Source organism: Labeo rohita, chromosome 1 (genome assembly GCF_022985175.1).
Source record: "Labeo rohita strain BAU-BD-2019 chromosome 1, IGBB_LRoh.1.0, whole genome shotgun sequence".
NCBI classification, from domain to species: domain Eukaryota; kingdom Metazoa; phylum Chordata; class Actinopteri; order Cypriniformes; family Cyprinidae; genus Labeo; species Labeo rohita.
Genome location: NC_066869.1, coordinates 15,818,821 through 15,833,119, shown reverse-complemented (window position 1 = coordinate 15,833,119; position 14,299 = coordinate 15,818,821). Strand labels below are relative to the sequence as shown.

The 14,299-nt window shown below is 35.6% G+C and overlaps 1 protein-coding gene and 1 long non-coding RNA gene across 2 annotated transcripts; both read left to right on the top strand.

Moving 5' to 3' along the window:
- Positions 1-4,107: 4,107 nt before the first annotated feature.
- LOC127172874 (uncharacterized) lies at positions 4,108-6,854 on the top strand. The gene is made up of 3 exons (XR_007828687.1): positions 4,108-4,218; positions 5,664-5,829; positions 5,943-6,854. It is a non-coding gene; the product is annotated as an uncharacterized LOC127172874 (long non-coding RNA).
- A 2,471-nt stretch (positions 6,855-9,325) lies between these two features.
- wu:fc75a09 (uncharacterized) lies at positions 9,326-13,520 on the top strand. The gene is made up of 2 exons (XM_051126136.1): positions 9,326-9,436; positions 12,600-13,520. Exon 2 carries the CDS (start codon positions 12,600-12,602, stop codon positions 13,254-13,256), a length of 657 nt encoding a protein of 218 aa, XP_050982093.1. The 5' UTR covers positions 9,326-9,436; the 3' UTR covers positions 13,257-13,520.
- Positions 13,521-14,299: the final 779 nt, after the last annotated feature.

Genomic DNA, 14,299 nt, shown 5'->3' with positions numbered 1-14,299 from the left:
TTTTTAATATGGAAGTCAACTAATCCTTTTTTTGCACTATTTCCTTTCAGGATGTGTTTAAAAAGACATTAAACCTAGTTTACAGTATATTCATATTTTTACAATAAGGTACAGTTTATTGTTGCTAATTTAAATTTTAATTTTTTTAAATTGTCCCATCTGAGAGAGACCAGGTTCGGCCAGCCGTATCCCACACATGGTCTCATTCTGCTGTGGTGGTTTGCTCACGAATGTGTTGAGATTGACAACACCAGGATGATTGCATGCTGCGACCTAGAAGACAGAGAATTTGGTTTTAATCCATTCCATAATTCCGAAGGAATTCTTCCTGATACTGACCTACCATACTATGAAATGGGCAACCTGCACCGTCCGGGTAAAATGGCTCTTTAGTTACTAAGAATTATAACCGATATTTATGTGAGAGCAACGCAGATTGCATTGTTGTTTCAGTCAACTCAAAACGGAATAAACCTGGTTTACAAAGATTTATGTGACACGTCACTTAGGTCAGGAGTGCTTCAATGAGACCTGCACTTACCAAATCAGCCAAGGCCTCATTGACAAAATTCAAAGCTTGGAATGGCCAGGTTTCATCAGAAATGTTAAGATCAGACAGCGCTGCCATTATTGAGTTAATTTGATCATTTCAGCTGGATCCTACATACACTATTTCTGTCCATTGAAAATAATGTGCTTCTATTCAGCTCCATTGAAGACTATCAGCTGCATCACATGTATGTTCATGTCCATCATATTCAGTGTGGCTATATTGTGTGAAGTTTTATTAGTTTTTTTTTTTATTTTGGACGTTCTTGTATTCACATTGTTTGTGACGTTCTACTGGTTTGCTTTGATCCAATTAAGGTTGCAGTTTACTGGTTTGGATTTTTTTGCCCATTGTCTGTGAGTATTTCTGATTCTGGATTGTTTGGTTCAGAATCAGGAATTTTCCTCAAGGCAAATATGGATCTTTTTAGTGTGTTGATAATAAACATTATAAACGGAAAGATAAAATTTGTTTCATAGAAACAAATAATATTCTTCTGCAGTGTTCCATTCCTGCATGACATGATTTCAAACAAAGCAACTATCAAAAACTTTACTGTTATAAGATTGTGCTGTTTTGCATTTGATTCACTTTCGCTGTTTTCTTCTTGTAGTTATAAATAGATCATGTTTTTGTTGTGATGTGTGTTTCCTTAATGCAAATCTCCTTATTACCTGAAAGTTTCATTTTCCATAGTATGAGTTTCTGTTTATCATAACGGCAACAGGACACACACGTACAATCTGTAGGTCAACAAATGGGTTTATAGCATACTTCATGTCATTAGTTTAGTGGCATCGGCAAACATGCATTGTTACCAATAATGAATAAAGCCTATGGAATCCTTGCTTCCTGCTACAAGGAAGTCAAAGTTGGTGGTTTTAGGGACACACCCACAGTATCTGCTTCAGTTGAAATGAGCTTTCATTCTTTAAAAGACTCCAGCACGAAACACATTTCTGCAATAACAGTAAGTAACAATTTGACACTTGTTAAAGTATAAGGTTTAGATTGCTATTTGTCTTCTTTACTTTACTAAATCGGTTGGTTATTTTACAAAAGACCTGTTTTCTGTTGATTGTGAATTTCTGCTTAAAACACTAAAAGTGTGGATTTCTTTCTTTTTTGGTATATTTGTGTTTTCAATCTTTTTAAACATCTGTATTTCTCTTCCACATGCTTTTCAGGGACGCTCTCTTTGCAAAAGAGAATTCAACATACTTTAGTCTTGAAGCTTGAAAGAAAAGCTTGAAGAATCAAGGTACATTTTGAGATTTTCAACTTATCTCATTCATCTCACTCAGGAGTCTCAGAGAGCCAGTCTTTCTACTGCTTCAAAGGTCTGTGCAAGTGATCAATATTTGAAAATGTGTTGTATTAAAATACTAAAATAACTCTGTTATTAAATTTTGGAAATGTAAAAGTGTGTAAAATTAGTCTTGTTTTTCTACAGTGTTGTCTGGAACACGATGAGAACCCTGTATGACTTGTCTGATCTGAGAGGGGTCAAGTTTGGTCAGCCACATCCCAGACATGGTCTGAATTTGTTGTGGTGGTTCGCTCATAATTGTGTTCAGACTGACTTCAATCAGTGTATGAGTGCACGGTGCAACCCTGCAAGTGGAGAGTTTGGTTTCCACCGATTCTATAATGCTTGTAGCCTACTTCCTTACACTAACCTACAATACTATGAGGTGGGCAACCTGAACACCCCTGGTTCACTGCCTAATTATGTCACTAGATGTTACACAGGATGGTCAGACAGCAGTAACATAGATCGCATCATAGTTTCTTTTAACTCAAGGTGGAACAGATTTGAGAGTATTTATGTAACGCAGCACTCCGATCTGACAGACTTTGACCAGAATCACACTTACTGCATTAGCATTAATCTTCTGAAGAGAATTCAAATGTTGAGTCGTGAAGACTTCCGCAGAGAAATGATGAATATACAAATGCATCCTTATCAGATGTATTCCCAGCACAATTACAACATACACTCACAGTCTACATCTTCACTTCAGTCACTGCAGAATCAAAGGTCACAACAATCTACCGGGGATTTCTGTGATTGCAGCTCCGAGCTGATCTGCGCACTGATTTTCGTTCTGTTGATCTTGTTTGTGGTTGTCTTCGTTCTTTTCAAAATGGCAAACACAGTTTAATCAACTGCTGTATGTTTTTTCCCAGCAAATTTTGGATTGATGCTTGACTTCATATATTTACGATGTTGAGCATCACATATTTCTTTGAATGGTCACGGTAATGATGTAAATAAATATTAAATGATTAAAGGTACCAAATGTAAAACTTCAAGATTACATAATAAAATCACTATGAAATTGTCTCTGTGTGTTCAGATTTGTTGCGATGATGGTGATTGTCTATGTTTGTGTGATGAATACAAATCTTAACTTTTGATAATACATTTTAATATGAATAATATACAGTATAATATGCTTTAATATGTAATATGAAATCTGAATATAAGTGCTAAACACTCTAAAGTTTAATCTAAGTAAATCCACTCATTAACACCTGCTCTAATGTGTTTCTCATTCCACACTGATGATTTTACGTTCATCACTACAGCAACACACACAAATACAAGCAACTAGTGGTACAAGTGTCTGTTACTATAGAGTAGTTTCTGTTATGAGTTAATGACATGAGTAGGCCTCCATTGTTATCAGTGATGCATTCAGGGGCAAAGATCTAGCTGAAGATTGAATTACATTCGATTCAACTTTATTATCATTGTGCAGCGTAAAAATACAGAGACAATGACATGCATTTTTAGTTTCATATTATTATGGTTCTGTAAAAAAGTGCAAAGGTGGAGACCAGTTGAGTTAAAGTGAAAAGGAGTACACTCTAAAAATTTTTTAGTTTTTTAAACCAAATGCTGGGTTCAGCCTGTTGGGTAATTTCACTGGGTTGATTTTAATATTTTTACCCAGGTGCTCCCATACAACAAAAAATATATTTTCAAATATATTTTTAAATATATTTCAAAATATACAAAAAAACTGCCAAAAAATTGCTAAAAATATTTTTTCTACCAATATATTGTTTAGCCTGTTGGGTCATTTTACTGGCTTGGTTTTAATATTTTTACCCAGGTGCTGGGTAGTTTTTCTGTAACTAAGTTCCTGGGTCATTTTTAATGCTAGATTAGTTTTTCTGCCCAACCTCTGTTGAGCCTGTCTCAGACGAAACAACACAGCTGTTGAGTTACAGTCAGAGCGCAGGCTTTTTGCATCCTCTACAGGAGAAAGCGTTTCTCAGCACCGCCAGTTTGGTGCAATTCTTCAGCGAAAAAAAGGATATTTTATCAGCTACGAGTGATTAAATAAATACAGCTATAGAATTACAGCATCTTACTATGCAATGTGCACAACTTTACCTTCCATGGAAATAATATTAACTGCACCATTTAAGTTTATCAGTTAGATGACTTGGCATAGTGGTCATATTTGTTATACAGGACGGCACTCAAAGCAAAACCATAAGAGGAAGCCAGAATGTCTGAAAAAAGACACACCTACTTTCATTCTCTTGCATTTCCCCCCAAATGAGCTCCTCTTCTTCCTGTACTTCACTCCTGTATCGGTGAGCAAAACAACAACACAGAAGAGATTTCTGCAACTATATCTGATAACAAAGAGGTACAGTAGCCTTTGGGTTTTATTCTTTCTTTTCTGTTTACGCTCAAAGAGTTATTTCAGTCGTAACTTCTGCTGTCTGATTCTTCCAAGATCAGTCTGTTTAGAACCCACGCTAGTTGACACAAAGGGAATTTATACTATACTAAAACGTGTAATAGAGCAACTTTATACAGTTGAGGTCAAAAGTTTACATCCCCCTTTCAGAATCTGCAAAATGCATGCTATTGTTTATTTAGGTACTGACCTGAATAAGATATTTCACATAAAAGATGTTCACATATAGTCCACAAGAGAAAATAATAGTTGAAGTTATAAGGATGACCTTGTTCAAAATTTTACATTCGCTTCATTATGTGTTGTTACCTGAATAATCTACAGCTGTTTTTTTGTTTAGTGATAGTTGTTCATGAGTCCCTTGTTTGTCTTGAACAGTTAAACTGCCTGCTGTTCATCAGAAAAATCCTTTATTTCTAACAATGACTGTGATTTTGAGATCCATCTTTTCACACTGAGGACAACTGAGAGACTCATATGCAACTATTACAGAAGGTTCAAACACTCACTGATGCTCCAGAAGGAAAAACGATGCATTAAGAATTGGGGGGTGAAAACTTTTTGAATTTGAAGATGTGGAAGAACAATTCAGGTCAAAGGGGAACAACTAGGAGACCCAAAGGCGCCTGTCTATGACCTAAAAGGTCATCTAGGCCCTAAATATGAGGGTCCAAGCTTTAGAAGTACCATACAGCAGAATGTGTTTTTGACTTTCTTACCATGTGTGAAAAAGTACCGCTGTTAAGAAAACTTGTGCAACTGCGACCTTTTTTGTGCAAGAAATGAAACTTACCAAAAGACAGTTGAGTGAGGTTGACGTCATTTGACGTCGTGGTGAGAGTCATTTTATTTTCTGCCACAACAAAGATCAGGGTACATTTCACTTATTGTCTTCTGGGAAACTATCTTCTGTAGCCTCTGAAAGGCAGCACTAAATAAAAAAATATGATATTTAGGCAAAATAAAAGTTTCCACCCCCAACCCCCCCCAAAGGCTTTTAATACATAATTTTTCCTTCTGGAGCATGACCACCTTAAGAGCACCAAAACCATCACTGATATTGCCTTGATTGAAAAACATCTTGACATTTATAATTTAATTTCCATAGAGTATTTGTAGGTTACTCATACTGCTAAAGAAACCAATTGTAATGAATAAACCAACCTTTATCTTTATAAATAAATAAATTCTGCTGTCTTGGAAAGTTATTTATGATGCCGAGTCAAAGCACACCATGGAGAACTCCTTTGTCCGATTCTAAGTATTTTAAAGTGCTTGTCAAAGTACACTCCGTATAAAACAATGTCTTATCTAGCAGTGGTTTTGAATATTTGAATTTTTGTTTATTTGTTTTTCAATCATTTTAAACACCTGTATTTCTCTTCCACAAGGACATCCTTTCAAGGACGCTCTCTTTGCAAAAGTGAATTCAACATACTTTAGTCTTGAAGCTTGAAAGAAAAGCTTGAAGAATCAAGGTACATTTTGAGATTTTCAACTTATCTCATTCATCTCACTCAAGAGTCTCAGAGAGCCAGTCTTTCTACTGCTTCAAAGGTCTGTGCAAGTGATCAATATTTGAAAATGTGTTGTATCAAAATACTAAAATAACTCTGTTATTAAATTTTGGAAATGTAAAAGTGTGTAAAATTAGTCTTGTTTTTCTACAGTGTTGTCTGGAACACGATGAGAACCCTGTATGACTTGTCTGATCTGAGAGAGGTCAAGTTTGGTCAGCCACATCCCAGACATGGCCTGAATTTGTTGTGGTGGTTTGCTCATGACTGTGTTCGGATTGACCTCAATCAACGTATGAGTGCACGCTGCAACCCTGCAAACGGAGAGTTTGGTTTCCACCGATTCCATAATGCTTGCAGACTTCTTCCTTACACTAACCTACAATACTATGAGGTGGGCAACCTGAACACCCCTGGTTCACTGCCTGATTATGTCACTAGATATTACACAGGATGGTCAGACAGCAGTAACACAGATCGCATCATAGTTTCTTTTAACTCAAGGTGGAACAGATTTGAGAGTATTTATGTAACGCAGCACTCCGATCTGACAGACTTTGACCAGAATCACACTTACTGCATTAGCATTAATCTTCTGAAGAGAATTCGAATGTTGAGGCGTGAACACTTCCGCAGAGAAATGATGAATATACAAATGCATCCTTATCAGATGTATTCCCAGCAAAATTACAACATACACTCACAGTCTACATCTTCACTTCAGTCACTGCAGAATCAAAGGTCACAACAATCTACCGGGAATTTCTGTGATTGCAGCTCCAAGCTGATTTGCGCACTGATTTCCGCTCTGTTGATCTGGTTTGTGTTTGTCTTCATTCTTTTCAAAATGGCAAACACAGTTTAATCAACTGCTGTATGTTTTTTCCCAGCAAATTTTGGATTGACAATCTGAATACATGTAAATGCTTGACTTTATATATTTACAATATTGAGCATCACATATTTCTTTTGAATGGTCACGGTAATGATGTAAACAAATATGAAACAATTAAAGGTACCAAATGTAAAACTTCAAGATTACATAATAAAATCACTATGAAATTGTGATGTCTATATGTGTTCAAATTTGTTGCGATGATGGTGATTGTCTATGTTTGTGTGATGAATACAAATCTTACTTTTGATAATACATTTTAATATGAATAATATACAGTATAATATGCTTTAATATGTAATATGAAATCTGAATTTAATCTAAGTTTAATCTAAATTATCTTTCAAGTAAATCTAATGTGTTTCTCATAACACACTGATGATTTTATGTTCATCACTACAGCACCACACACAAATACAAGCAGTTCTGTTCAAATGAAAAGGAGTACACTCTAAAAATGCTGTTTTTTTTTTTTTTTAAACCAAATGCTGGGTTCAGCCTGTTGGATCATTTTACTGGGTTGGTTTTAATATTTGCTGGGTCATTTTTAATGCTAGATTAGTTTTTCTACCCAACCTCTGTTGAGCCTGTCTCAGACGAAACAACACAGCTGTTGAGTTACAGTCAGAGTGCAGGCTTTTTGCATCCTCTACAGGAGAGAGCATTTCTCAGCACCGCCAGTTTGGTGCAATTCTTCAGCGAAAAAAAGGTTTTTATCAGCTACGAGTTAAACACTAGGCAGCGGTCTGATGTTCATAGTTCCCCCAGTGAACAATAACCCATCACCGGATCAGATTTCGTCCACACACCAACATGAGAATTAGCACTATTTTGGGGAAAAGTGATTACAGAGAATGGTTGAATACACTTAAATTAAAATGCTACTTTTAAATGTTACATTATTATTTCTATAATGCTTGCTGAACAAGTTTAAATGTATGTAATATTGTAAACTATGCTCCTCACCCAAATAAATTCAATTTGTCTTATTTGTTTGTACATGGGTGTTCTTGCTTAATAATAAATGTTCATTTTTTGATTATTGCTGTTGCCTCTATAATCCTGTGTGATTTTTAATTTTCAGACCATTTTAAACCAGCAATATAATAATTTTTAAGCAATAGTTGAGTTAAATAAAACAACCCAGCATGTTGGGTAAAAACATTTAACGCAACCATCTGGGTCAAAATAACCCAGCATGTATTCTGTCTAATATTTACCCAGCACTTTTTAGAGTGTAGACGTTTTTAATGTTTTTAATAACTGTAAATGTAAAATAATGACATTATTACATTTTTTTAAAAACTGTTAGATAAGTAGATAATTGATAGTAGTGAAGGCCCAAAAGCAACACTGTAAGGGGAACCAAGACATTTTATGTTTAAAATCAGCTACTTTTCTTGCTAGGTTAGAATTCTTGATTCTTGATTTAATAGGTCTTGCGGCAAAAATGCTTTAAAAGGTCCTGGCACAATCTTTCTGTTTTTGTGTGTTTGTAAAGACTATGGTATAAATGTTACGCTTAAATTAGGGCTAAAATTTACATTGTATTTTTATGGGCAGAAAATATGGAAGAACATCAATTTACTATTCTGGCAAAGTAAAGATTAATGAAATTAAACAAGATTCAAATTAGTCCCTTTGTCCAGTGTGTGTGTACATATAAAGTATGACATATATAGATGTCCATTTATAATGTTCAATATATCAGTTCATTTGCATGACACTAATAAATACTGCACTAATGGTTTGTTTATTATTTTCTCACTTACATACTTAAGCTATATTTACATTTTCACATTTTGTAGATATCTATCCTATTAAAACAATGGTCTGTTATTTCTTACTCAGCTTTAGACATTCATGAGTGTAGTGTAGTTTAGTTCCACAGAAACATTTCTCAGATTCTTCCTTGATAACAATACACAAAAATCCAGTTCCAGTTTCCATACGCAGCAGGAGGTTTAAGGTTTTTTCTGCCCACTAACAGAGACATGAAGAACAGGAGCGTGTGAACAGTCAAGGATGACCTACAGGTGCAGTATCCTATTATATTTGTCAAAATTGTATTGCTTTTTCGTTAACAAGACTTTATTAACATTATATGATCTTTTTAAACTGACTGTAAAACTATGCAAGATATACAGATATAAAATATTTCTATTTCAAATAAATGCTGTTCTTTTAAACTATTCATTAAAGAATCCTCAAAAAAAAAATCAACACTTGTTTTCAACACTTGTAATAATCGGAAATGTTTCTAGAGCAGCAAATCAGCATATTAGAATGATTTCTAAAGAATCATGTGACACTCAAAACTGTAATGATGCTGAAAATTCCGCTTTGCATCACAGGAATAAATTACATTTAAAATATAATAATAATATTGCATGATATTATTGTTTTTGTTTTTGTTTTTTACTGTATTTCTGATTAAATAAATACAGCCATAGAATTACAGCATCTTACTATGCAATGTGCATAACTTTACCTTCCATGGAAATAATATCAACTGCACCATTTAACAGTTCATCAGTTAGACTTGGCATAGTGATTGTATTTGTTATACAGGACGGCACTCAAAGCAAAACCATCAAAGGAAGCCAGAATGTCTGAAAAAAGACACACCTACTTTCATTCTCTTGAATCCCCCCCCAAATGAGCTCCTCTTCTTCCTGTACTTCACTCCTGTATCGGTGAGCAAAACAACAACACAGAAGAGATTTCTGCAACTATATTTGATAACAAAGAGGTACAGTAGCCTTTGAGTTTTATTCTTTCTTTTCTGTTTACGCTCAAAGAGTTATTTCAGTCGTAACTTCTGCTGTCTGATTCTTCTAAGACCAGTCGTCTGATAAATTTTAAGTAAGCAACATCGTGTCATTAGTAAGCTTTCTGTTTAGAACCCACGCTAGTTGACACAAAGGGAATTTATACTATACTAAAACATGTATTAGAGCAACTTTATACAGTTGAGGTCAAAAGTTTACATCCCCCTTTCAGAATCTGCAAAATGCATGCTATTGTTTATTTAGGTACTGACCTGAATAAGATATTTCACATAAAAGATGTTCACATATAGTCCACAAGAGAAAATAATAGCTGAATTTATAAGGATGACCTTGTTCAAAAGTTTACATTCGCTTGATTATGTGTTGTTATCTGAATGATCCACAGCTGTGTTTTTTTTGTTTAGTGATAGTTGTTCATGAGTCGCTTGTTTGTCCTGAACAGTTAAACTGCCTGCTGTTCTTCAGAAAAATCCTTTAGATTCCACAAATTCTTTGGTTTCTCAGCATTTATGTGTATTTGAACTCTTTCTAACAATGACTGTGATTTTGAGATCCATCTTTTCACACTGAGGACAACTGAGAGACTCATATGCAACTATTACAGAAGGTTCAAACGCTCACTGATGCTTCAGAAGGAAAAACGATGCATTAAGAATTGGGGGGTGAAAACTTTTTGAATTTGAAGATGTGGAAGAACAATTCAGCTCAAAGGGGAACAACTAGGAGACCCAAAGCCGCCTGTCTATGACCTAAAAGGTCATCTAGGCCCTAAATATGAGGGTCCAAGCTTTAGAAGTACCATACAGCAGAATGTGGTTTTGACTTTCTTACCATGTGTGAAAAAGTACCGCTGTTAAGAAAACTTGTGCAACTGCGACCTTTTTTGTGCAAGAAATGAAACTTAGCATAAGACAGCTGAGTGAGTTTGACGTCATTTAACGTCATTTGACGTCATTTGACGTCGTGGTGAGAGTCATTTTTATTTTCTGCCACAACAAAGATCAGGGTACATTTAACTTACTGTCTTCTGGGAAACTATCTTCTGTAGCCTCTGAAAGGCAGCACTAAATAAAAAAATATGATATTTAGGCAAAATAAGAAAAGTGTACACATCTCCATTCTGTTCAAAAGTTTTCACCCCCCGGCTTTTAATGCATAATTTTTTTCAGTGAGCATTTGAACTATCTGTAATAGTTGCATATGAGTCCCAGTGTGAAAAGATGGATCTCAAAATCATACAGTCATTGTTGGAAAGGGTTAAAAAAACAAAAAACAAAGAATTTGTGGGATCTGAAGTATTTTTCTGAAGAACAGCAGGCAGTTTAACTGTTCAGGACAAACAAGGGACTCATGAACAACTATCACTAAACAAAAAAACACAGATGTAGTTCATTCAGGTAACAACAGTATTAAGAATCAAGTGTATGTAATCTTTTGAACAGGGTCATTTATATAAATTAATATAAATTTATAAATTATTTTCTCTTGTAGATATATGTAAACATCTTTTATGCGTAATATCTTATTCAGGTCAGTACTAAATAAATAATAACATGCATTTTGTATGATCCCTCTTATTTTGGTGAAATAATTAACATTTTGCAGATTCTGAAAGAGGGATGTAAACTTTTGACCTCAACTGTAAATAATATGCAGAAGATATCTGTGAAGATGACAGCGACATCAGATGTTGCTTCATGACCACCTTAAGAGCACCAAAACCATCACTGATATTGCCTTGATTGAAAAACATCTTGACATTTATAATTTAATTTCCTTAGAGTATTTGTAGGTTACTCATACTGCTAAAGAAACCAATTGTAATGAATAAACTGACCTTTATCTTTATAAATAAATAAATTCTGCTGTCTTGGAAAATTTATTTATGATGCTGAGTCAAAGCACACCATGAAAAAGTCCTTTGTCCGATTCTAAGTATTTTAAAGTGCTTATCAAAGTACACTCTGTATAAAACAATGTCTTATCTAGCAGTGGTTTTAAATGTTTATTTCAAATGCTTGCTTCAAAACTCTTACATTTTTAAATTATGCATTATTATTTAATAACAGAGCTACGTCACTGCGCATTGCATTCTGGGTAGTCGCCACCATGTTTTAGGACATGCTAAATAACGTACAGGATAAAACTACTGTATTTGCGTTAATATTATTAAGAGCTGCTTGCACTTGCTTAGAATAATTGTACTAATATTGGAATCCATCGCATTTATTCGAGCACTGAGTCATGTGGCCAGAACACCACACATACACACTCACAGAAATCATACGGCCGCCTTCTACTGTACCACACACAGAACTGAATTAAATTCTTTTTTGCCGTTTTTAATAACTAGGTGGTTTGAGCTTGATAGCTTGATCTCAGCCAGTTGATCATGTAAGTGAACCACCGCTCTGCACATTTTGTGTGTATCTCAGATGTCGGTTCTATTCAAAAGTAAGTGCCCTGCCAACTTTAAATATTTCGCCCTGATTCCAGTTCGAAGACAGCGTATATGTTCCATTCAACGAGCATTAAAGTGTGAATTTAAATTACATTTATTTACAGAGGTATATTATGTCACGATTCTGAGTTTAGTCTGTGTAAAGACGATGCAGGTGGTGGCGTAGCGCAAATCCACGAAAGAATATTCTTAAGTAAACGCTGATGTATTTCATTATATATCATATCGCCCTAATTTCATTAACGGATGAAGTGCAATAAGTTTTACTGGACTTAAATTGAACAAATACACAGTTTCTTACAAAGAGCTGCTGAACAGTAAATCAGATGAGTTGCTTTATGAACAAAGAGTCATATCACAGATTAAACACGTTTCCACACGTGTTATTCGTTATAATGTATACGTGTACATTTCCACACGTGTTATTCACAGCGTAAGCGGAAATTATGAATCTGCAATTAATAATAAATACAAACGACAAAGCCAGATTTGGAAGTTGTTTATTTTCATTGTGTGGCTTTTGCCATTGTGTTGTTTCAAGCTGAAAAGCATAAAAGCATACCCAGTGTAGACTGTAGTGTCCGTGTCTGAAAGTCCCAGAATGCAGTGCGTTGCTGATGTCATGTTCCCATACTCTATTAACATCTTTGTCCCTCCATCAGATGAAGCCCATTCCGCAAAAAATCACAACTATACCCCAGCTACAAGAGTGTGGATTTGGTCAACCTTGGCCCAGACATGGACTCCAGCTCTTGTTCTGGTTTGCTAAAGTTTGTATTTGGGTTAGCGACAACGACGACATGTTTCTGGCGGTTGACCCGACGAAGGAATATTTTGGCTTTCACCGCTTTGAGAACAGACACATTAAACATAAAGAGACACTTCTTCCAGATGTGAACTTTCAGTACTACTTGCTGGGCAATCTGAATTCACCAGGAGCTGACATGCTGCCGGAGTACATCCGTGAACACAACACCGGCCAGCGAGACGGAAACACGGATCGCATCATTGTCACCGATCACAGAGAGTGGAAGTTTGGGAAAATTTACGTGACCACACACAAAGATAAGTGGAGTTTTGATCCATACGGCACATTTCATATCTCCAGGAGCCTCCTGAAGACCATCAAGTCATTCGCGAATCTAGACAACTTTCTGCTGACCATTGGGTATCACACGGCAGTTTTCCAAATGGCTGTGTTGAGTCTTGCTGATACAGAATTAGCAGCGTATCATGAAGATAAGGAAGAAACTTATGATGTTTCCACAGATACTGATACACCGTCTCGAAACTGTATTTGTAGCTGTACCATACTCTGAAATCATATGGGAGGAAAAGTTGCAGATAAAGTCTCTGAGATGTACAGTGCAAGGTCTGAAACAAGTAGATTAGCAGAACTAACAGTAGAACATGTATATGCTTAGTAACAGAAAGATGTGCTCATCTACTGACTGAACTTGTCATGAAGTAAACTTGTAACCTTGGTATTTTTGTGCTTTCTATTGAATTAAACATGCATGTGATTTTTGGCCGTTGAATCGGTCTGCTACTTTCAGCAGTGAATAAATGCGAGTCAAAGAGAATACTTCAGTCTTGTCTGAGTGTTTGCTCTAAAAGAACAACACTATATAACCAGTGAATAACCAGGTCTCTCCACCCTCAATACCATGACTGAGGTGAGTCCCTTGAGCAAGGCACTGATCCCCCAACTGCTTCCTGGGTTTTGTTCACTACTCACTACTGTGTGTGTGCACTTGGATGGGTTAAATGCAGAGCACAAATTCCGAGTACGGGTCACTATACTTGGCCACATGTCACGTCCTTTCCTTTCCTTTCCTTTTCCTTTCCTGTCACTGGAGCCCTTATGTTAGTTGAGCAGATAAGGTAAAATCTCTGTTTTTACCTGGGGTAAAGGAACGATTAAAACTTTTAAAATTTTAAAACCAGTTAGCACAGCTTTTAACCCATTATGAAACTGTTCCGGAGCAGGATTAGCACCACATTTGCGCCATTAACCATACATTTATGGCTAGATGCTTAGCAACTGACAGCCAATTGCATGCCTCAAAAGCCTCTTTCACACAAAAAAATAAAGTAATTAAAATTACTGGTAAATTACTAGTAAATTACCATTAAGAAATCATGTGTGAACAGGACCTTTACAAAAATACCAGTAAATTAGCATTTACTCCTGCATAAATGTGAATGTTTGACACAAAAATAAAAACATCAACAAAAACACTGACCACGTATATCTTTCCATGTTTACAAACACAGCAGCAGAAGACAGCCATTTAGAGGTCATTTTCGGTTAATTATGTAAGACTCTACCAGTATTTTGAAACTGATGTGTGAATGGTGC